General features: G+C 57.8%; 1 protein-coding gene across 1 annotated transcript in view; it reads right to left on the bottom strand.

Moving 5' to 3' along the window:
* The window catches only part of PFKP (phosphofructokinase, platelet), a 76,300-nt gene that overhangs the window by 37,311 nt on the left and 15,441 nt on the right, over nucleotides 1–23,548 (bottom strand). The window contains 7 exon segments of the mRNA XM_034644089.1: nucleotides 1,081–1,150; nucleotides 1,528–1,592; nucleotides 11,753–11,878; nucleotides 12,450–12,542; nucleotides 13,861–13,956; nucleotides 22,630–22,738; nucleotides 22,928–22,972. Of these exon segments, the coding sequence (XP_034499980.1) occupies nucleotides 1,081–1,150; nucleotides 1,528–1,592; nucleotides 11,753–11,878; nucleotides 12,450–12,542; nucleotides 13,861–13,956; nucleotides 22,630–22,738; nucleotides 22,928–22,972 (604 nt within the window).

The following is a 23,548-nucleotide window of genomic DNA, read 5'->3' as shown; positions in this document are numbered from 1 at the left end:
GCAGTGGTCATGATGGCGTCAACGACCTCGATTATCCTGTGCAAGGCAGAGTCGGTGCCGATGGTCATGTCGGTCCCGCAGAAGTCGTTGTCAATGGAGCCCACCATGCCCACGACGTTGAGGTACGCGTGCTGCTGCACCTGCTCCTTGTTGAGCTCTCCTGCGTGGGGAACAAGCACGGCCGTGGCCGGAGCCGCGCCGACTCCACGGGCGCCGGGCTGCTGAGAAACAGGGCGCCCCGGGTAGAGAAAGCCGGGGTTCCAGACTGGCTTCCTCCGTGTGGTTTTGGTTTCTGAACCATGGACAGATGGAGGAGGGGGGCGAGGGGCCAGATGGGTGCATGGGGGCCTGACACTAACAGAAAGGGAAGGGTCTGGACCCGGCGGCCGGCGGGTCGCACCTGACCTGTCTTCGGCCATGGCCTCGGGCACGCGTGCCTCTGAGTGAGGACGTGGCCGCAACACAGAATTCGGTACTTAGGGACACTGGTTTCTCCATATGTGGGGCTGGTTGTTGGCAGGGACCTCAGCAAACACTGCGCGGCTGGCAGATGTGCTAAACGGAATGAGGACAGGCAGGGACCCAGCACACAGGGGGTTCCTGAGAATGCTGTCCCTGCAGCCAGAGAAGTGACACGGGAAGATCTGCCAGCAGAGCGTTTGCTCCATGTGAACTGAAATCTTGCAACAAGTGGACATTCAGGAGTCCCCGGCTGGAGCGGGAGGAACAGAGTGGTGGGTAAAGGGCAGCCCAGCACGCCCTCCCTCTGCCCCCCGGTTCTCTCCTGCAAGGTGGGGACACACAGGAAACCTAGCTCAGATGGCCGTCATGAGCACTGCCTGAACTGTGCCGTGGGTGGGTGGTTCCTGGCACGGAGCAGGACCAAGAACACAGAGCTCATTGTGCTCGGAGGCACAGGGTCAAGTGCGCAGGTGGCGGACAGGAGAGTTGTGCCATCACCACCTAATGCCTCTCTACGNGCCACACATGCCACAAGCACATGGCAGGCGCGTAGCCTAGGAGGCGCGGGTCCGCGGGGAATGTGGGATGGCTCTCGGGACAGCGCGCCATGTCACCTACCTTCACAATCTGATCGTCTGGCAGCTTGATGGCGAGCCGCTTGTAAGTGTTCAGATTGCTCTCGAAGCTCCTGGAAGGAAAGGGTGCCATTGGGCCCAAGGTTAGAGGGTGGGTAGAACGTGAGGGGCTCCCCTGGGAGAACGGCCTGTGCCAGACGCAGACAGGCCGCACACACCTGCTCGGGGCGCTCGGGGCAAGGAGGCAGCCCTGGTATTTCCAGTGACAACGGGTACGTGCCACTTCCCATCTGCACCTCGCTGAATTCTCAACAACCCCACCGGCCGGAAAGCAACCAGTCCCCCAACTACCCATCAGGGCCCTCGAGCTGCAGAGCGGCGCCCTGCGGCCTGTCCCAGCCTCTGACGTTGTCCCGTGGGACGGAAGGAGCACAGCCCTGGAGCACGTGCGAGCAGCAGCCCGAGGAACGCAGGGCCCTCGGATAGTCACCTCCCGCGGAGCTGCACAGCGTCCTTGAATCTCCTCTCGTCCATGGCCTTCTGCACTTCCTGGGTCTTCAAACACACAAGGAAGAGAGAACATGTCAAGACTCAGACGTCTGCGGACGACGAGGGCTGCCGTGCCCTGCCGGCTCCTGTCCGCCCGCCCCCCTCACGCCGACCTGGCAGCCCAGGTCAGCGAGTCACCTGCCACTGCCGGCTGCAAGGGACACGTCTGGGCCTGCCCGGCTCAGGCGGCTTGGTAAAGACGGATTTGGGGGCGGGGGGCAGCAATGCCGGAGGGAGATGCTGAAATCTCCAGGACAGCAAAGCCAGAGCGAAACCAGGCTCCCAGACAGCCTTCTGAGCAACTCCTAATTTGATTGTGGCAAGCAAGCAGCATGGCAGAACCGGCCTCTCAAGGGACAGGGTCACAGGAGGTGGGGCAGCGGTGGTGGGGGGGGTGCTGGGGAAGCGCTCACGCCCGCCTCTGCCCCTCTCAACGGGAGGATCTCGGGCAAGTTACTCCCCTTCTGGACTTCAACTCTCTCAACTGTGCGCTAAGAGATACACCCCGACCTCCGCTGCCACCGTGCTGTTAGGAATGTGCCAGGCTCTTGACAGACAGCGGGTGCACGCGCACGCTCGCACACACATGTGTGCACATTTATTTACCCCCAGTGGCTTCTGGAAAGTGTTTCTATGGCTACTTTCAGTAAGCTCCTGGACGTAACTACGTAATCACCTAAGTCACACGATACGTTCACTCAGAGCTGCCGGAAACGCCAAGGGAAAGGATGGTCACGGATAGGTTTTGGAGAGTAAAGACAGGGACAACGTCTAATGCAGCTCACAGCCACCTCCTCAGCTGGCCAAGGACCTAGAAAACCATAACCTGTTTCTCTACGTCCAGGGCACCCCCTCCCAGGGCCTGAAGGAGGCCAGGGCACGTCAGGATGTCACCGGCGTTAGCTGCTCCATGGCCACATCTCCGATTGGAAGGTCCTTAGGGGACAGGCGGGCAGGAGCGGCTGAAATCAGAGAGCTTCAGCCTTGTCCCCCTGCCCCCGGGACGCCCTCCCCCAGAGTCCCCACAGACCTGTGTTCCTACGCGTTGTCCTCGTCTGCACGCATTCCCTCCTGACAGACTGACCTCACCTTAGTGGAGGCTACGCTATGTGCCAGGGACCCGCGACCTCAGAGCCTCCTGCCTCCCCGCGGGTAGCAGCTCGTGCCCAGGGGACGCTCACTGAAGCCCATGTTGGACTAATCCGTGAGCGCGTGGACGCCCAGAACTCACCATCTGTACACACTCCACCAGCGGCAGGCGCACGGCCTGGTTCCCACTCAGCGACACCACGCAGGCCGGGGTCTCCGGGGTGGCCTGGAGAAGGGCGACCACAGCCTCCACCCCCATGCGACTGGCCTGGAAATGACCCATCACGAAGGTCAAAGACAAGGTCAAAGGCCAAGGCAGCATGCCCTCCCATCCCCGCTCCACAGAGGCACCACCAGGGTGCCTCCAGCAGACACACCCGTGAGCCAACCTGCCTTCCATCCTCCTGGACTGGGTGTTACTTTTAACCCCCCTCCAACAAGGAGATTTGCACCCCACTAGGAAGTGGCTGGTGCGGGGGAGTGAAGGGAAAGGTCAGAGGCGCAGAGAGCACCCAAGACCAACACCCATGAATGTAGACTGGATCTCTGCTGACCCCGGGGCTTGTGTCTAGGCACCTGCACGCAGGCTTTGTTCTCTGGAGTCCCGGTCATCCTCAAGCCCCACGTTTGGGGAATCTGTGTGACTGGGGGCCAAGCATGGTTAGCATGTCCAGGACAGGCCACCCACACACGGCTCAGGCCGAGCGTGGTTAGCATGTCCAGGACAGGCCACCCACACACGGCTCAGGCCCAGATGCTCTGAGCGGGATGGTCTTTGTGGCAAACCGTTCCTCCTCACTCCCAGGTGAAGGCACCTGACAATTTCCACCCTCACTTACCAAAATCCTGTCAAAGGCCGAAGGAGTCCCGCCTCTCTGCACGTGTCCAAGGATGGTCACCCGCGTGTCGTACCCCAGCTGTTTGACCACGAGCTGCAGGAAACACAGCATGTAACACAGGAGGTCACCTCATACAGGGTGCTGGGGCCCCAGAGGTCTTTCTACTCTTGCTTCACACCGACGTGGAAAAAAATTCTAGTTTCTAAATTTCACTTCCTGAAAGGATGTTTAGTTTAATGGTGAGCTGAACTTTTTTAAAAAAAGAATGCTTCTTATTATCCCATAAAATCTTCATCTCTCCTACCTTGCAAATGAACACTAGTAACATGATTTTTAAAAAAAGACACGGCCTCCCTGATAGTGTACAGACATGGAGACGTTTCCCTGGGTCGCCCTATGCTGGCACAGCTGTATATGAAAGGCACGCCGTGGTCAACCGAGGCGCCACCTCGGGCTGGGCCCCATGAGAGCGCCGCTGGTGGCTGGGCCAGGGCCCCGTCCTCACCAGACCTCAGCTCCTCCTCTGTAAGAACAACAGAGTGGGGGTTACGTGCAGCCTGCGGCCCCCCTCGCTCTGCTAGCACATGATTCGCTCTCAACTCTGCTTAAGTGGGAAAGAAAACCTTCGCCCTTATTACTTCTATCCGTGCAGGCACAGCGCCTTCACAGACAGCTCCCCACATGCCGGGGTTCAGGTGCTCAGCGCGTCAGGGAAGGAAGAGGAGGCACGACGGAGAAACCACTTTGCAAAGCCAAGCTGATACCGTCCTTTGCTGTGATGGACAGCTTCAAGCTGCCCATCTGTCGGTCTGTCTGTCTCCCAGCATTCCCTCTGAAACGTGTGCAGTCACCTGCCTAACTGGACAGCCTGGCCCATCCCTCCCGCCCCCCGGAGCTGGTGCCACAAGCCAGCACCTTCCAGCGAGCCGTGCAGCAACAGGACTTCCTGGGTGGTCCCTCCGCGGGGCCGGGCATGGCACAGGTACAAATGTAACAGGTGCTCTCATCTGCAAAAGCACCGAGGGTGCACCACCCCCCCCAGCGCCCGAGCCTCATCACTGGCGGGGCAGCTGGTGCCTGGAGCTGGGACCCCGTCCCCACCCCGCTGCATCTCCACAACTGTCAGGGGAGCTCCAGGGCCTCTGGGAATATTCCCGACAATGCGGCGGGAGCTGCAGGAGACTCATGCCGTTAAAGTCATGAGTCATTACAAAAACATCTTTAAGTATCAGGAAGAACAAAAAGTGTTTTCATGATAATAATACACTGTTTCAAATGTGAACCCTGCCAGCCCCGTTAAAATCTCCCATTTCCAAGCTGGCGCCCGAGGATAATTGCAAAATTGGACACACTCACCTCCTTGATTTGCTCAGAGGTAATAGGTTTATTTTGGGTATCTATGGCTCCCTCGGCCACAATGATGATATTCAGTCTTTTTTTCCGGGCACGGTTCTAGAGGGAACAGAAAATGAACACCCTCGAACATCTAAACCGTTTGAACAACAAACAAATCCAGGGCCCTTTGCCCCAGGTGAACTGGCCTCTTTCCAGGTGGAAATCGTCACCTAATTTCGCAAGCAGGGTTTCCGACCATCTGGGCAGGTAAAGGCGCTCTGAGCGCGTAGCTGGAGGAGGCAGGGGGCGGGAGGGACCTGTGAGATCGCCCCAGACACCGGCCAGCAGCCAGGCAGACCCAGGCTGGGGGCCATGCTCCTTTGCCACTTGGCCCCAGAAGCAGTGACCTCAGTGATGGGCCCCCGCAGCATGTCTATACTGCAAACCAGGCTTCCAATCTCCCCACAAGCCAGAGCTCCCCACCACCCCACTGTGAGCCCATCCATGAAAGCCGGCCGCTGCCATCGGAGCTCAGAGCCCTAGGCCTGCGCGGGGGCAGGAGGGGCGAGGAGCAGCACGCGGAGGTCGGGCAGCCACAGCTGCTCGGGACCAGCCGGGCTGGCATGGCGCCCACACCTGCCGTCCCCACAGGCTCACGGCGGCTGTCATCCAGCGACACCCTGAAATCATTCTCTGCAAGTCTGTTCTCTATCCCGTCCCAAGTCAAAGACCCTTCCGTGGGGGCTGTGAGGCTCAGTGTGGGCAGTGTCACGCAGGGCGTGTCACCCAGGGGGCGGTTCTGAGCAGGCTCGCCCATCCCCCCACGGGGCACCTCGGGCACACCTGCTGTTTGGTGCTGGGCTCTTTGCTATTTAATAGGTAGAAACATGCTCGTCTCTGAAGAGCTCACTAGACAGAAGTATTTTCTAAAAGGTGTACAGAAGTGGCTACAGAGGGATCATGACGTGTTCACGAACACGGGGTCGGCCACAGAGCCCCACATCATCCATAAAACATATTCCAGAGGCTTCTAGAACAAGAGTCATCTACACGCATGGAAAGATAAGCCGTCGTGCCTGGACAGGTGTGCGGATGCCTCCCGCCCCCCGCCTGGACGCATTCATTCCCAGAGTCCTCGCGACAGCACAAGGGGCCAGCAGCAGTGCCCCGGGAACTCAGGACTTGGGAACGTGGGGTCACCCTGTGGGTGGCAGGGCCGAGACCCAACCCTAGGACCTGTGAGGCCTCAGAGAGGCCTTCCCTCTTCACACCAAAATGCCTGGGGTTTGGGGCATGCTCTGAGGCTTGCTAACTAGGCCAACTCACCTGACGAGTATTTGGGGAAATTCTTACAGTGTCGCATCCACGACCAATAAAAATTAATTACAGCTAGGATGAGATCAAGTGTTTCTGCACAAGGGAGTCCAAGCCATCTGTCTTACGTCCACTGACACTTAATGTGAGGACCCCAATACGTTCTTTTTCTTGTCCTAGCTGACAGTTCATGACATCTGAAACCCAAGGAGGTTTGCACACAAGACCACACAGTTACAGAAATAACAGCCAAATCCTAAACTCAGCACCTAAAAACCACATAGGGCCTGAGCCCGACCACCTTACCCTGACCTTCTGACCGCTGTGCACAGCCTCGGAGCAGGCGCGTGTGCCCGTCCCCAAGGGCTGCTGCCAGAACTTGGCCTGTGACCGCAATGCCCTGGACCAGGCCTGGGGCTGTCAGGGGGGAGGAAGGAAGGACCGCCAGGGGACAGGCAGGGCCCCTGGGGGAAGCGACCACAGGGAACATCCCGCGGGATTGGTGATGTCCTCAGAGCACATAGAAGTGCCAGTCTAAGACCAGTGCCACCCCTAATATCACACAGCCAGCCACGAATCATCCCACAGGAGCTGGCCCACGTCCCCAGGTGGGAACTGAGAAACAATGAGTGGACTGATTATGTCCATGGCAATACTGGGACTTAGGGTGTTCCTGCATTCCCCAGTCTCCCGCAGCTGAGCCCCACCTTCCTGTGGGCACGATTGTCCCCAGCAGAGCTACGGCGGTCATCAGCAGCTCCTTATGTCGTGTTTAGGTCAGCAAAGCTCACTGGGCACGTTGCTCAGGACCCTTTCTTGGAACCTGTCACCTTGGAGGTGGTGGCAATCTCACCGCACACGTGACCTGGCTGCATGCAGAGCATATGTGCTTGCTGAATACAGCCATAACTAGCCTGTGCCATATGCTTACATTATGCACCTGCAGGACGGTGATGACGTGGCCGAGAAATGCACCCCACGCCGGGATTTCTGTCCCAGGAGCTAAGCTCGTATGCCCTCCTCAAAAGCCTTCCCGCAGGGAAACGCGCCCTCCACTGATAATGCCGAGTGGGGGACACAGGCAGCCACAGACTACAGACAGAAGGAAAAGCCTGGTTCCGAGTACCTGGTCCACCATCACACCTGACGCATGCCCAGTGTGGCGGGGACCGCACAGCCCAGGAGGGGCTGTGACCTGAGCCATGCAGCGCTGTGCACAAATGCAATTTGGGGTCAAAACACGGGTCTGTTCACACTGGTGAGTGGAGACGGAACGGGAGACAGATGTCCTCCCCAACTCCGATTTCTCTTCACAGCCATCGCTCTACTTACGACTACGTCAAACTTCAGCTGCTGCTTTACGTGAAAAACAAAGTTTTGGGGGTTTTTCTCCGGCACCCTCTGCGACACTGGGGAGCAGCTGGACATACGAGTAGCCAGTATATGCAGACCCTACGTGACAAGCTCTAACTCCCTTTAGAACCACAGAGTTTCCACCTGCTTGTAACTGGGTCCAGACCGGGAACCCCACAGGCTGCCGCACATCGCGGTCAGAGCCCCTGGCAGTCGAGGGGCACAGGACGCACGTTACCTCTGAGAGCTTGATGCACATATTCTCCTGCCAGCCTTCTTCTGGTGGGGATTCTGGAAGGAACACCCAGTCCGCTCCGCAGGCCAAGGCGCTCACCAGGGCGAGGTACCTATTTGGAAAGAGCACCGATTCTGTAAGGCTCCGGCCGGGTACTCACAGCTCGGAGACGGCCCTGGGCAGTCTGGACAAGAGCGTGCAGTGGGAACCGCAGACTCCTGCCGGGGGGCGGGGGGGTGTTCTGCACCATGGGGCACAGAGCTTTCGGGGGACCATCCAAATTGTGTCTACACATACGTACCCGCAGTGTCTCCCCATAACCTCGAGAACAAAGGTCCTCTGGTGGCTGGAAAAGAGACAAAGGAAAGATCCACTTACCACCCCTGGGAACAGCATGAAAAGCAAAGAGGAAAGTACTTTCGCTGCCAGGTAGTACAGAAAGCCTGCTTCATGATGATGGCAGGCACCTAAGCTTCCAAAAAGGGCCCGTTTTTATAAGTCTGTGCCACCGCACTAGCATTCCGAGCTCTTGCGAGCAAAGGGGCTTTGTTTGGGGTTACACACTTTACAGCACGTGTTTGCTCGCCTACACACACTCCCACTCCCGGGACACCTCTGTGCTCCTGTCGAGGAGCAGGACGGGCTGCATCGCTCAGCACACATGGGACAGGGAGCCGGCCTGGGCTATGCCCTTCCAGGGAGCACGCCAGGTGCTAGGAACAACCGCTGGGCTCGTCCAAAGCCCACCGGGTCCTCGAGCACCAACTGAGCCAGAGGACAAGGGGCCACATCCAGTCCGCTGTTCCTGCAGGACACCTTGCACAGGGCCTCCCCTTATGATTATTTTGTCTCCTCCAGGAAACACTTTTTTATTCTAAAATCAGGGGTAAGAGCAAACAATGGGAAATAGTTTTCTTGCTCTGGTTTCTAACATTCAGTAACAAGACTGTATCAAAACACGGGTCTCGGGAACCCTCTGGAGCCAGCACAGACGTCTACACGGCAACACAGAACACCCCTTTGAGGGAAATACCCAGATCCGGCACTGAGGTCTACACCACAGCACAGAACACCCGTCTGGGGAGCCTTCCGGGGCTGACACAGACGTCTACACCGCAGCACATCTACCCCAATGGCCCCTCCCCGGGCTCCCGTGCATCTGTTACCTCTGGGCAGTGGTCATGATGGCGTCAACGACCTCGATTATCCTGTGCAAGGCAGAGTCGGTGCCGATGGTCATGTCGGTCCCGCAGAAGTCGTTGTCAATGGAGCCCACCATGCCCACGACGTTGAGGTACGCGTGCTGCTGCACCTGCTCCTTGTTGAGCTCTCCTGCGTGGGGAACAAGCACGGCCGTGGCCGGAGCCGCGCCGACTCCACGGGCGCCGGGCTGCTGAGAAACAGGGCGCCCCGGGTAGAGAAAGCCGGGGTTCCAGACTGGCTTCCTCCGTGTGGTTTTGGTTTCTGAACCATGGACAGATGGAGGAGGGGGGCGAGGGGCCAGATGGGTGCATGGGGGCCTGACACTAACAGAAAGGGAAGGGTCTGGACCCGGCGGCCGGCGGGTCGCACCTGACCTGTCTTCGGCCATGGCCTCGGGCACGCGTGCCTCTGAGTGAGGACGTGGCCGCAACACAGAATTCGGTACTTAGGGACACTGGTTTCTCCATATGTGGGGCTGGTTGTTGGCAGGGACCTCAGCAAACACTGCGCGGCTGGCAGATGTGCTAAACGGAATGAGGACAGGCAGGGACCCAGCACACAGGGGGTTCCTGAGAATGCTGTCCCTGCAGCCAGAGAAGTGACACGGGAAGATCTGCCAGCAGAGCGTTTGCTCCATGTGAACTGAAATCTTGCAACAAGTGGACATTCAGGAGTCCCCGGCTGGAGCGGGAGGAACAGAGTGGTGGGTAAAGGGCAGCCCAGCACGCCCTCCCTCTGCCCCCCGGTTCTCTCCTGCAAGGTGGGGACACACAGGAAACCTAGCTCAGATGGCCGTCATGAGCACTGCCTGAACTGTGCCGTGGGTGGGTGGTTCCTGGCACGGAGCAGGACCAAGAACACAGAGCTCATTGTGCTCGGAGGCACAGGGTCAAGTGCGCAGGTGGCGGACAGGAGAGTTGTGCCATCACCACCTAATGCCTCTCTACGGTCAGATGGGTGAAGGTCAAAGCTCTCTGCAGGGAACAGAAGCGCAACGGAGGAAACAGAAAACCCACTAGAGCAACGCACAGAGGCAGGGGCGTACCATTTTGGGCCAGCTCTTCCAGCAGCCCGCTCCACTCTTTCCGGAAGATATTGGCCCCCGTGAGACTTCCATCCCCGCCGATCACACACAGGTTGGTGATGCCCCGCTCAACCAAGTTATGAGCAGCTTTCAGGCGACCTTCCCGAGTGCGGAAGGCTTTGCAACGAGCACTGCCAATAATGGTCCCTCCCTGGAAAACACATAAAATCACGTGTATTCATCTTCCTCCTGCAGGAGAGGAAGCGGCAGAGCTCAGCACATGTGAACACCACTGTATACACGCACGACCTGCGAAATCTAGGTTCCCTCGTGTAGTCTTTTAAGTTGGTCAAGTGTGGGTACGGCGGACAAAGGCACGGGCATCACGCCCAGGGGACTCCAGGGAGGGTCTGGAGACAAGGACCGCGGTCAGGTGAACATGCAGATGACCCAGCCATCCAGGAGGCCTGTGGTGGAGAGGTACAGTGTGGGGTGGCCGGACCCCACGCCCACCCAGCCTCAGATGGACCCAGCGCCGGCCAGCAGCTGCAGCCAGAGAAGCAGCGTGTCCAGCAGCCCCCGGAACGAGGCCCCTGTTCCATCAGAGCTCACGTACGTGCAGGGAAGACAGAAACCTGTGAGCCGAAGGGATTTATTTTTGCCCATCTGCCCGCCCCACCCTTTTAAAAGGGTGAATCTTCGGAGAACTCAAGTTGGATCATCAAGCTCCCCGGAGCGAGAAGTCGTGATTTTTCACATTTGGTTTTTCCAAAAGGAAAGATTCCTAGTTGTACTTGGGAAAAAAGCAGGGTTCCTCCACACACACACCACCAACGCGCTTACAAAACCCCCATTTGTGCGTCTCCTTCAAGTGCAGGCTCCTGTCGTGAGCCTGGCGCCCCTGTGGAGGGAGCCCATGTTAGTGACCGCGAGTGTGGTGAGACAGCGTCCGGGCACGGCGAGGGGTAGCCGGGCGAAGGCACGGCCACACAGCAAAGATAAGCCGGTTNGACTTCAACTCTCTCAACTGTGCGCTAAGAGATACACCCCGACCTCCGCTGCCACCGTGCTGTTAGGAATGTGCCAGGCTCTTGACAGACAGCGGGTGCACGCGCACGCTCGCACACACATGTGTGCACATTTATTTACCCCCAGTGGCTTCTGGAAAGTGTTTCTATGGCTACTTTCAGTAAGCTCCTGGACGTAACTACGTAATCACCTAAGTCACACGATACGTTCACTCAGAGCTGCCGGAAACGCCAAGGGAAAGGATGGTCACGGATAGGTTTTGGAGAGTAAAGACAGGGACAACGTCTAATGCAGCTCACAGCCACCTCCTCAGCTGGCCAAGGACCTAGAAAACCATAACCTGTTTCTCTACGTCCAGGGCACCCCCTCCCAGGGCCTGAAGGAGGCCAGGGCACGTCAGGATGTCACCGGCGTTAGCTGCTCCATGGCCGCATCTCCGATTGGAAGGTCCTTAGGGGACAGGCGGGCAGGAGCGGCTGAAATCAGAGAGCTTCAGCCTTGTCCCCCTGCCCCCGGGACGCCCTCCCCCAGAGTCCCCACAGACCTGTGTTCCTACGCGTTGTCCTCGTCTGCACGCATTCCCTCCTGACAGACTGACCTCACCTTAGTGGAGGCTACGCTATGTGCCAGGGACCCGCGACCTCAGAGCCTCCTGCCTCCCCGCGGGTAGCAGCTCGTGCCCAGGGGACGCTCACTGAAGCCCATGTTGGACTAATCCGTGAGCGCGTGGACGCCCAGAACTCACCATCTGTACACACTCCACCAGCGGCAGGCGCACGGCCTGGTTCCCACTCAGCGACACCACGCAGGCCGGGGTCTCCGGGGTGGCCTGGAGAAGGGCGACCACAGCCTCCACCCCCATGCGACTGGCCTGGAAATGACCCATCACGAAGGTCAAAGACAAGGTCAAAGGCCAAGGCAGCATGCCCTCCCATCCCCGCTCCACAGAGGCACCACCAGGGTGCCTCCAGCAGACACACCCGTGAGCCAACCTGCCTTCCATCCTCCTGGACTGGGTGTTACTTTTAACCCCCCTCCAACAAGGAGATTTGCACCCCACTAGGAAGTGGCTGGTGCGGGGGAGTGAAGGGAAAGGTCAGAGGCGCAGAGAGCACCCAAGACCAACACCCATGAATGTAGACTGGATCTCTGCTGACCCCGGGGCTTGTGTCTAGGCACCTGCACGCAGGCTTTGTTCTCTGGAGTCCCGGTCATCCTCAAGCCCCACGTTTGGGGAATCTGTGTGACTGGGGGCCAAGCATGGTTAGCATGTCCAGGACAGGCCACCCACACACGGCTCAGGCCGAGCGTGGTTAGCATGTCCAGGACAGGCCACCCACACACGGCTCAGGCCCAGATGCTCTGAGCGGGATGGTCTTTGTGGCAAACCGTTCCTCCTCACTCCCAGGTGAAGGCACCTGACAATTTCCACCCTCACTTACCAAAATCCTGTCAAAGGCCGAAGGAGTCCCGCCTCTCTGCACGTGTCCAAGGATGGTCACCCGCGTGTCGTACCCCAGCTGTTTGACCACGAGCTGCAGGAAACACAGCATGTAACACAGGAGGTCACCTCATACAGGGTGCTGGGGCCCCAGAGGTCTTTCTACTCTTGCTTCACACCGACGTGGAAAAAAATTCTAGTTTCTAAATTTCACTTCCTGAAAGGATGTTTAGTTTAATGGTGAGCTGAACTTTTTTAAAAAAAGAATGCTTCTTATTATCCCATAAAATCTTCATCTCTCCTACCTTGCAAATGAACACTAGTAACATGATTTTTAAAAAAAGACACGGCCTCCCTGATAGTGTACAGACATGGAGACGTTTCCCTGGGTCGCCCTATGCTGGCACAGCTGTATATGAAAGGCACGCCGTGGTCAACCGAGGCGCCACCTCGGGCTGGGCCCCATGAGAGCGCCGCTGGTGGCTGGGCCAGGGCCCCGTCCTCACCAGACCTCAGCTCCTCCTCTGTAAGAACAACAGAGTGGGGGTTACGTGCAGCCTGCGGCCCCCCTCGCTCTGCTAGCACATGATTCGCTCTCAACTCTGCTTAAGTGGGAAAGAAAACCTTCGCCCTTATTACTTCTATCCGTGCAGGCACAGCGCCTTCACAGACAGCTCCCCACATGCCGGGGTTCAGGTGCTCAGCGCGTCAGGGAAGGAAGAGGAGGCACGACGGAGAAACCACTTTGCAAAGCCAAGNTGCGTCAGGGAAGGAAGAGGAGGCAAGACGGAGAAACCACTTTGCAAAGCCAAGCTGATACCATCCTTTGCTGTGATGGACAGCTTCAAGCTGCCCATCTGTCGGTCTGTCTGTCTCCCAGCATTCCCTCTGAAACGTGTGCAGTCACCTGCCTAACTGGACAGCCTGGCCCATCCCTCCCGCCCCCCGGAGCTGGTGCCACAAGCCAGCACCTTCCAGCGAGCCGTGCAGCAACAGGACTTCCTGGGTGGTCCCTCCGCGGGGCCGGGCATGGCACAGGTACAAATGTAACAGGTGCTCTCATCTGCAAAAGCACCGAGGGTGCACCACCCCCCCCAGCGCCCGAGCCTCATCACTGGCGGGGCAGCTGGTGCCTGGAGCTGGGACCCCGTCCCCACCCCGCTGCATCTCCACAACTGTCAGGGGAGCTCCAGGGCCTCTGGGAATATTCCCGACAATGCGGCGGGAGCTGCAGGAGACTCATGCCGTTAAAGTCATGAGTCATTACAAAAACATCTTTAAGTATCAGGAAGAACAAAAAGTGTTTTCATGATAATAATACACTGTTTCAAATGTGAACCCTGCCAGCCCCGTTAAAATCTCCCATTTCCAAGCTGGCGCCCGAGGATAATTGCAAAATTGGACACACTCACCTCCTTGATTTGCTCAGAGGTAATAGGTTTATTTTGGGTATCTATGGCTCCCTCGGCCACAATGATGATATTCAGTCTTTTTTTCCGGGCACGGTTCTAGAGGGAACAGAAAATGAACACCCTCGAACATCTAAACCGTTTGAACAACAAACAAATCCAGGGCCCTTTGCCCCAGGTGAACTGGCCTCTTTCCAGGTGGAAATCGTCACCTAATTTCGCAAGCAGGGTTTCCGACCATCTGGGCAGGTAAAGGCGCTCTGAGCGCGTAGCTGGAGGAGGCAGGGGGCGGGAGGGACCTGTGAGATCGCCCCAGACACCGGCCAGCAGCCAGGCAGACCCAGGCTGGGGGCCATGCTCCTTTGCCACTTGGCCCCAGAAGCAGTGACCTCAGTGATGGGCCCCCGCAGCATGTCTATACTGCAAACCAGGCTTCCAATCTCCCCACAAGCCAGAGCTCCCCACCACCCCACTGTGAGCCCATCCATGAAAGCCGGCCGCTGCCATCGGAGCTCAGAGCCCTAGGCCTGCGCGGGGGCAGGAGGGGCGAGGAGCAGCACGCGGAGGTCGGGCAGCCACAGCTGCTCGGGACCAGCCGGGCTGGCATGGCGCCCACACCTGCCGTCCCCACAGGCTCACGGCGGCTGTCATCCAGCGACACCCTGAAATCATTCTCTGCAAGTCTGTTCTCTATCCCGTCCCAAGTCAAAGACCCTTCCGTGGGGGCTGTGAGGCTCAGTGTGGGCAGTGTCACGCAGGGCGTGTCACCCAGGGGGCGGTTCTGAGCAGGCTCGCCCATCCCCCCACGGGGCACCTCGGGCACACCTGCTGTTTGGTGCTGGGCTCTTTGCTATTTAATAGGTAGAAACATGCTCGTCTCTGAAGAGCTCACTAGACAGAAGTATTTTCTAAAAGGTGTACAGAAGTGGCTACAGAGGGATCATGACGTGTTCACGAACACGGGGTCGGCCACAGAGCCCCACATCATCCATAAAACATATTCCAGAGGCTTCTAGAACAAGAGTCATCTACACGCATGGAAAGATAAGCCGTCGTGCCTGGACAGGTGTGCGGACGCCTCCCGCCCCCCGCCTGGACGCATTCATTCCCAGAGTCCTCGCGACAGCACAAGGGGCCAGCAGCAGTGCCCCGGGAACTCAGGACTTGGGAACGTGGGGTCACCCTGTGGGTGGCAGGGCCGAGACCCAACCCTAGGACCTGTGAGGCCTCAGAGAGGCCTTCCCTCTTCACACCAAAATGCCTGGGGTTTGGGGCATGCTCTGAGGCTTGCTAACTAGGCCAACTCACCTGACGAGTATTTGGGGAAATTCTTACAGTGTCGCATCCACGACCAATAAAAATTAATTACAGCTAGGATGAGATCAAGTGTTTCTGCACAAGGGAGTCCAAGCCATCTGTCTTACGTCCACTGACACTTAATGTGAGGACCCCAATACGTTCTTTTTCTTGTCCTAGCTGACAGTTCATGACATCTGAAACCCAAGGAGGTTTGCACACAAGACCACACAGTTACAGAAATAACAGCCAAATCCTAAACTCAGCACCTAAAAACCACATAGGGCCTGAGCCCGACCACCTTACCCTGACCTTCTGACCGCTGTGCACAGCCTCGGAGCAGGCGCGTGTGCCCGTCCCCAAGGGCTGCTGCCAGAACTTGGCCTGTGACCGCAATGCCCTGGACCAGGCCTGGGGCTGTCAGGGGGGAGGAAGGAAGGACCGCCAGGGGACAGGCAGGGCCCCTGGGGGAAGCGACCACAGGGAACATCCCGCGGGATTGGTGATGTCCTCAGAGCACATAGAAGTGCCAGTCTAAGACCAGTGCCACCCCTAATATCACACAGCCAGCCACGAATCATCCCACAGGAGCTGGCCCACGTCCCCAGGTGGGAACTGAGAAACAATGAGTGGACTGATTATGTCCATGGCAATACTGGGACTTAGGGTGTTCCTGCATTCCCCAGTCTCCCGCAGCTGAGCCCCACCTTCCTGTGGGCACGATTGTCCCCAGCAGAGCTACGGCGGTCATCAGCAGCTCCTTATGTCGTGTTTAGGTCAGCAAAGCTCACTGGGCACGTTGCTCAGGACCCTTTCTTGGAACCTGTCACCTTGGAGGTGGTGGCAATCTCACCGCACACGTGACCTGGCTGCATGCAGAGCATATGTGCTTGCTGAATACAGCCATAACTAGCCTGTGCCATATGCTTACATTATGCACCTGCAGGACGGTGATGACGTGGCCGAGAAATGCACCCCACGCCGGGATTTCTGTCCCAGGAGCTAAGCTCGTATGCCCTCCTCAAAAGCCTTCCCGCAGGGAAACGCGCCCTCCACTGATAATGCCGAGTGGGGGACACAGGCAGCCACAGACTACAGACAGAAGGAAAAGCCTGGTTCCGAGTACCTGGTCCACCATCACACCTGACGCATGCCCAGTGTGGCGGGGACCGCACAGCCCAGGAGGGGCTGTGACCTGAGCCATGCAGCGCTGTGCACAAATGCAATTTGGGGTCAAAACACGGGTCTGTTCACACTGGTGAGTGGAGACGGAACGGGAGACAGATGTCCTCCCCAACTCCGATTTCTCTTCACAGCCATCGCTCTACTTACGACTACGTCAAACTTCAGCTGCTGCTTTACGTGAAAAACAAAGTTTTGGGGGTTTTTCTCCGGCACCCTCTGCGACACTGGGGAGCAGCTGGACATACGAGTAGCCAGTATATGCAGACCCTACGTGACAAGCTCTAACTCCCTTTAGAACCACAGAGTTTCCACCTGCTTGTAACTGGGTCCAGACCGGGAACCCCACAGGCTGCCGCACATCGCGGTCAGAGCCCCTGGCAGTCGAGGGGCACAGGACGCACGTTACCTCTGAGAGCTTGATGCACATATTCTCCTGCCAGCCTTCTTCTGGTGGGGATTCTGGAAGGAACACCCAGTCCGCTCCGCAGGCCAAGGCGCTCACCAGGGCGAGGTACCTATTTGGAAAGAGCACCGATTCTGTAAGGCTCCGGCCGGGTACTCACAGCTCGGAGACGGCCCTGGGCAGTCTGGACAAGAGCGTGCAGTGGGAACCGCAGACTCCTGCCGGGGGGCGGGGGGGTGTTCTGCACCATGGGGCACAGAGCTTTCGGGGGACCATCCAAATTGTGTCTACACATACGTACCCGCAGTGTCTCCCCATAACCTCGAGAACAAAGGTCCTCTGGTGGCTGGAAAAGAGACAAAGGAAAGATCCACTTACCACCCCTGGGAACAGCATGAAAAGCAAAGAGGAAAGTACTTTCGCTGCCAGGTAGTACAGAAAGCCTGCTTCATGATGATGGCAGGCACCTAAGCTTCCAAAAAGGGCCCGTTTTTATAAGTCTGTGCCACCGCACTAGCATTCCGAGCTCTTGCGAGCAAAGGGGCTTTGTTTGGGGTTACACACTTTACAGCACGTGTTTGCTCGCCTACACACACTCCCACTCCCGGGACACCTCTGTGCTCCTGTCGAGGAGCAGGACGGGCTGCATCGCTCAGCACACATGGGACAGGGAGCCGGCCTGGGCTATGCCCTTCCAGGGAGCACGCCAGGTGCTAGGAACAACCGCTGGGCTCGTCCAAAGCCCACCGGGTCCTCGAGCACCAACTGAGCCAGAGGACAAGGGGCCACATCCAGTCCGCTGTTCCTGCAGGACACCTTGCACAGGGCCTCCCCTTATGATTATTTTGTCTCCTCCAGGAAACACTTTTTTATTCTAAAATCAGGGGTAAGAGCAAACAATGGGAAATAGTTTTCTTGCTCTGGTTTCTAACATTCAGTAACAAGACTGTATCAAAACACGGGTCTCGGGAACCCTCTGGAGCCAGCACAGACGTCTACACGGCAACACAGAACACCCCTTTGAGGGAAATACCCAGATCCGGCACTGAGGTCTACACCACAGCACAGAACACCCGTCTGGGGAGCCTTCCGGGGCTGACACAGACGTCTACACCGCAGCACATCTACCCCAATGGCCCCTCCCCGGGCTCCCGTGCATCTGTTACCTCTGGGCAGTGGTCATGATGGCGTCAACGACCTCGATTATCCTGTGCAAGGCAGAGTCGGTGCCGATGGTCATGTCGGTCCCGCAGAAGTCGTTGTCAATGGAGCCCACCATGCCCACGACGTTGAGGTACGCGTGCTGCTGCACCTGCTCCTTGTTGAGCTCTCCTGCGTGGGGAACAAGCACGGCCGTGGCCGGAGCCGCGCCGACTCCACGGGCGCCGGGCTGCTGAGAAACAGGGCGCCCCGGGTAGAGAAAGCCGGGGTTCCAGACTGGCTTCCTCCGTGTGGTTTTGGTTTCTGAACCATGGACAGATGGAGGAGGGGGGCGAGGGGCCAGATGGGTGCATGGGGGCCTGACACTAACAGAAAGGGAAGGGTCTGGACCCGGCGGCCGGCGGGTCGCACCTGACCTGTCTTCGGCCATGGCCTCGGGCACGCGTGCCTCTGAGTGAGGACGTGGCCGCAACACAGAATTCGGTACTTAGGGACACTGGTTTCTCCATATGTGGGGCTGGTTGTTGGCAGGGACCTCAGCAAACACTGCGCGGCTGGCAGATGTGCTAAACGGAATGAGGACAGGCAGGGACCCAGCACACAGGGGGTTCCTGAGAATGCTGTCCCTGCAGCCAGAGAAGTGACACGGGAAGATCTGCCAGCAGAGCGTTTGCTCCATGTGAACTGAAATCTTGCAACAAGTGGACATTCAGGAGTCCCCGGCTGGAGCGGGAGGAACAGAGTGGTGGGTAAAGGGCAGCCCAGCACGCCCTCCCTCTGCCCCCCGGTTCTCTCCTGCAAGGTGGGGACACACAGGAAACCTAGCTCAGATGGCCGTCATGAGCACTGCCTGAACTGTGCCGTGGGTGGGTGGTTCCTGGCACGGAGCAGGACCAAGAACACAGAGCTCATTGTGCTCGGAGGCACAGGGTCAAGTGCGCAGGTGGCGGACAGGAGAGTTGTGCCATCACCACCTAATGCCTCTCTACGGTCAGATGGGTGAAGGTCAAAGCTCTCTGCAGGGAACAGAAGCGCAACGGAGGAAACAGAAAACCCACTAGAGCAACGCACAGAGGCAGGGGCGTACCATTTTGGGCCAGCTCTTCCAGCAGCCCGCTCCACTCTTTCCGGAAGATATTGGCCCCCGTGAGACTTCCATCCCCGCCGATCACACACAGGTTGGTGATGCCCCGCTCAACCAAGTTATGAGCAGCTTTCAGGCGACCTTCCCGAGTGCGGAAGGCTTTGCAACGAGCACTGCCAATAATGGTCCCTCCCTGGAAAACACATAAAATCACGTGTATTCATCTTCCTCCTGCAGGAGAGGAAGCGGCAGAGCTCAGCACATGTGAACACCACTGTATACACGCACGACCTGCGAAATCTAGGTTCCCTCGTGTAGTCTTTTAAGTTGGTCAAGTGTGGGTACGGCGGACAAAGGCACGGGCATCACGCCCAGGGGACTCCAGGGAGGGTCTGGAGACAAGGACCGCGGTCAGGTGAACATGCAGATGACCCAGCCATCCAGGAGGCCTGTGGTGGAGAGGTACAGTGTGGGGTGGCCGGACCCCACGCCCACCCAGCCTCAGATGGACCCAGCGCCGGCCAGCAGCTGCAGCCAGAGAAGCAGCGTGTCCAGCAGCCCCCGGAACGAGGCCCCTGTTCCATCAGAGCTCACGTACGTGCAGGGAAGACAGAAACCTGTGAGCCGAAGGGATTTATTTTTGCCCATCTGCCCGCCCCACCCTTTTAAAAGGGTGAATCTTCGGAGAACTCAAGTTGGATCATCAAGCTCCCCGGAGCGAGAAGTCGTGATTTTTCACATTTGGTTTTTCCAAAAGGAAAGATTCCTAGTTGTACTTGGGAAAAAAGCAGGGTTCCTCCACACACACACCACCAACGCGCTTACAAAACCCCCATTTGTGCGTCTCCTTCAAGTGCAGGCTCCTGTCGTGAGCCTGGCGCCCCTGTGGAGGGAGCCCATGTTAGTGACCGCGAGTGTGGTGAGACAGCGTCCGGGCACGGCGAGGGGTAGCCGGGCGAAGGCACGGCCACACAGCAAAGATAAGCCGGTTCCCTGGACTTTGATTAGATCAAGAGCCACGGGAGGGAGGGTCCTGTGATCTCTACACCCGGAAGCTGAATCAGCGGCCCACGCACTGGGAGGGGGTCACATGCTGGGGCCTGGGGCAAAGCTACAAGTGCGGAAAGCAAAGAGGGCGCCCCTCCCTGCCCCCACCCTCGGGGCATCGGCACGTCCTGTCTCCCTGGGCAATCACATGTGCATGCCACTAGTGTCCCCGCCGGGGTGACGGAGATGTAACGGCCTCGCACATTGCGTGGCGCAGATGTGACCTTCGCACACACTGTGACGTGATTGCCGCAATCAGGTTCGTGGTGATCAGTTCACGTCATTAGGGTTTTTGGTCGTGAGCACTTTCAAGAGCAACTTTGAATATTATCATTATTGTGCGGCACTGTGAAGTTTTACAGGCATGAAACACGGTCATTTACATGATCACCATACTCATGTCCGTGTGCGTGCGTGTGCGTGTGTGTGTGTGTGTGTGGAGAACGGAGGCTTACTCTCCCAGCGGCCTTCAAGGGTACAATACGGTGCTATTAACCACAGTCGCCGTGCTGTGGGTTCCATCTAGAACTCCCTGTCGTCAGCCTGGAAGCTGGTCCCTGTGGCGGGCACGTCCCCGTGTCCCCTCCCCCAGCCCCTGGCAGCCACTGTTCGGCTGTTCCCGGGAGTCAGCTTTTTCAGATCCCACATGTAAGTGAGATCATAAGGTATTTGTCTCTGTCTGTCTGACTTATTTCACTCAACACAACGCCCTGGAGGCCCACCCATGCCGCCCCGGCCCGCAGGATTTCCTTCTTTCCTTACGGCTGCATAGACCCCAGTTATATCTGCACGCCACGTCTACTCCGTCCACTCTTCTGTGGCGCCAGCACCGTCAGCGGGACTGTACCAAGCTGGNCCCCGGGAACTCAGGACTTGGGAACGTGGGGTCACCCTGTGGGTGGCAGGGCCGAGACCCAACCCTAGGACCTGTGAGGCCTCAGAGAGGCCTTCCCTCTTCACACCAAAATGCCTGGGGTTTGGGGCATGCTCTGAGGCTTGCTAACTAGGCCAACTCACCTGACGAGTATTTGGGGAAATTCTTACAGTGTCGCATCCACGACCAATAAAAATTAATTACAGCTAGGATGAGATCAAGTGTTTCTGCACAAGGGAGTCCAAGCCATCTGTCTTACGTCCACTGACACTTAATGTGAGGACCCCAATACGTTCTTTTTCTTGTCCTAGCTGACAGTTCATGACATCTGAAACCCAAGGAGGTTTGCACACAAGACCACACAGTTACAGAAATAACAGCCAAATCCTAAACTCAGCACCTAAAAACCACATAGGGCCTGAGCCCGACCACCTTACCCTGACCTTCTGACCGCTGTGCACAGCCTCGGAGCAGGCGCGTGTGCCCGTCCCCAAGGGCTGCTGCCAGAACTTGGCCTGTGACCGCAATGCCCTGGACCAGGCCTGGGGCTGTCAGGGGGGAGGAAGGAAGGACCGCCAGGGGACAGGCAGGGCCCCTGGGGGAAGCGACCACAGGGAACATCCCGCGGGATTGGTGATGTCCTCAGAGCACATAGAAGTGCCAGTCTAAGACCAGTGCCACCCCTAATATCACACAGCCAGCCACGAATCATCCCACAGGAGCTGGCCCACGTCCCCAGGTGGGAACTGAGAAACAATGAGTGGACTGATTATGTCCATGGCAATACTGGGACTTAGGGTGTTCCTGCATTCCCCAGTCTCCCGCAGCTGAGCCCCACCTTCCTGTGGGCACGATTGTCCCCAGCAGAGCTACGGCGGTCATCAGCAGCTCCTTATGTCGTGTTTAGGTCAGCAAAGCTCACTGGGCACGTTGCTCAGGACCCTTTCTTGGAACCTGTCACCTTGGAGGTGGTGGCAATCTCACCGCACACGTGACCTGGCTGCATGCAGAGCATATGTGCTTGCTGAATACAGCCATAACTAGCCTGTGCCATATGCTTACATTATGCACCTGCAGGACGGTGATGACGTGGCCGAGAAATGCACCCCACGCCGGGATTTCTGTCCCAGGAGCTAAGCTCGTATGCCCTCCTCAAAAGCCTTCCCGCAGGGAAACGCGCCCTCCACTGATAATGCCGAGTGGGGGACACAGGCAGCCACAGACTACAGACAGAAGGAAAAGCCTGGTTCCGAGTACCTGGTCCACCATCACACCTGACGCATGCCCAGTGTGGCGGGGACCGCACAGCCCAGGAGGGGCTGTGACCTGAGCCATGCAGCGCTGTGCACAAATGCAATTTGGGGTCAAAACACGGGTCTGTTCACACTGGTGAGTGGAGACGGAACGGGAGACAGATTTCCTCCCCAACTCCGATTTCTCTTCACAGCCATCGCTCTACTTACGACTACGTCAAACTTCAGCTGCTGCTTTACGTGAAAAACAAAGTTTTGGGGGTTTTTCTCCGGCACCCTCTGCGACACTGGGGAGCAGCTGGACATACGAGTAGCCAGTATATGCAGACCCTACGTGACAAGCTCTAACTCCCTTTAGAACCACAGAGTTTCCACCTGCTTGTAACTGGGTCCAGACCGGGAACCCCACAGGCTGCCGCACATCGCGGTCAGAGCCCCTGGCAGTCGAGGGGCACAGGACGCACGTTACCTCTGAGAGCTTGATGCACATATTCTCCTGCCAGCCTTCTTCTGGTGGGGATTCTGGAAGGAACACCCAGTCCGCTCCGCAGGCCAAGGCGCTCACCAGGGCGAGGTACCTATTTGGAAAGAGCACCGATTCTGTAAGGCTCCGGCCGGGTACTCACAGCTCGGAGACGGCCCTGGGCAGTCTGGACAAGAGCGTGCAGTGGGAACCGCAGACTCCTGCCGGGGGGCGGGGGGGTGTTCTGCACCATGGGGCACAGAGCTTTCGGGGGACCATCCAAATTGTGTCTACACATACGTACCCGCAGTGTCTCCCCATAACCTCGAGAACAAAGGTCCTCTGGTGGCTGGAAAAGAGACAAAGGAAAGATCCACTTACCACCCCTGGGAACAGCATGAAAAGCAAAGAGGAAAGTACTTTCGCTGCCAGGTAGTACAGAAAGCCTGCTTCATGATGATGGCAGGCACCTAAGCTTCCAAAAAGGGCCCGTTTTTATAAGTCTGTGCCACCGCACTAGCATTCCGAGCTCTTGCGAGCAAAGGGGCTTTGTTTGGGGTTACACACTTTACAGCACGTGTTTGCTCGCCTACACACACTCCCACTCCCGGGACACCTCTGTGCTCCTGTCGAGGAGCAGGACGGGCTGCATCGCTCAGCACACATGGGACAGGGAGCCGGCCTGGGCTATGCCCTTCCAGGGAGCACGCCAGGTGCTAGGAACAACCGCTGGGCTCGTCCAAAGCCCACCGGGTCCTCGAGCACCAACTGAGCCAGAGGACAAGGGGCCACATCCAGTCCGCTGTTCCTGCAGGACACCTTGCACAGGGCCTCCCCTTATGATTATTTTGTCTCCTCCAGGAAACACTTTTTTATTCTAAAATCAGGGGTAAGAGCAAACAATGGGAAATAGTTTTCTTGCTCT

Source organism: Ailuropoda melanoleuca, chromosome 15 (genome assembly GCF_002007445.2).
Source record: "Ailuropoda melanoleuca isolate Jingjing chromosome 15, ASM200744v2, whole genome shotgun sequence".
Taxonomy (NCBI): Eukaryota; Metazoa; Chordata; class Mammalia; order Carnivora; family Ursidae; genus Ailuropoda; species Ailuropoda melanoleuca.
This window is presented reverse-complemented; position numbering and strand designations above follow the sequence as displayed.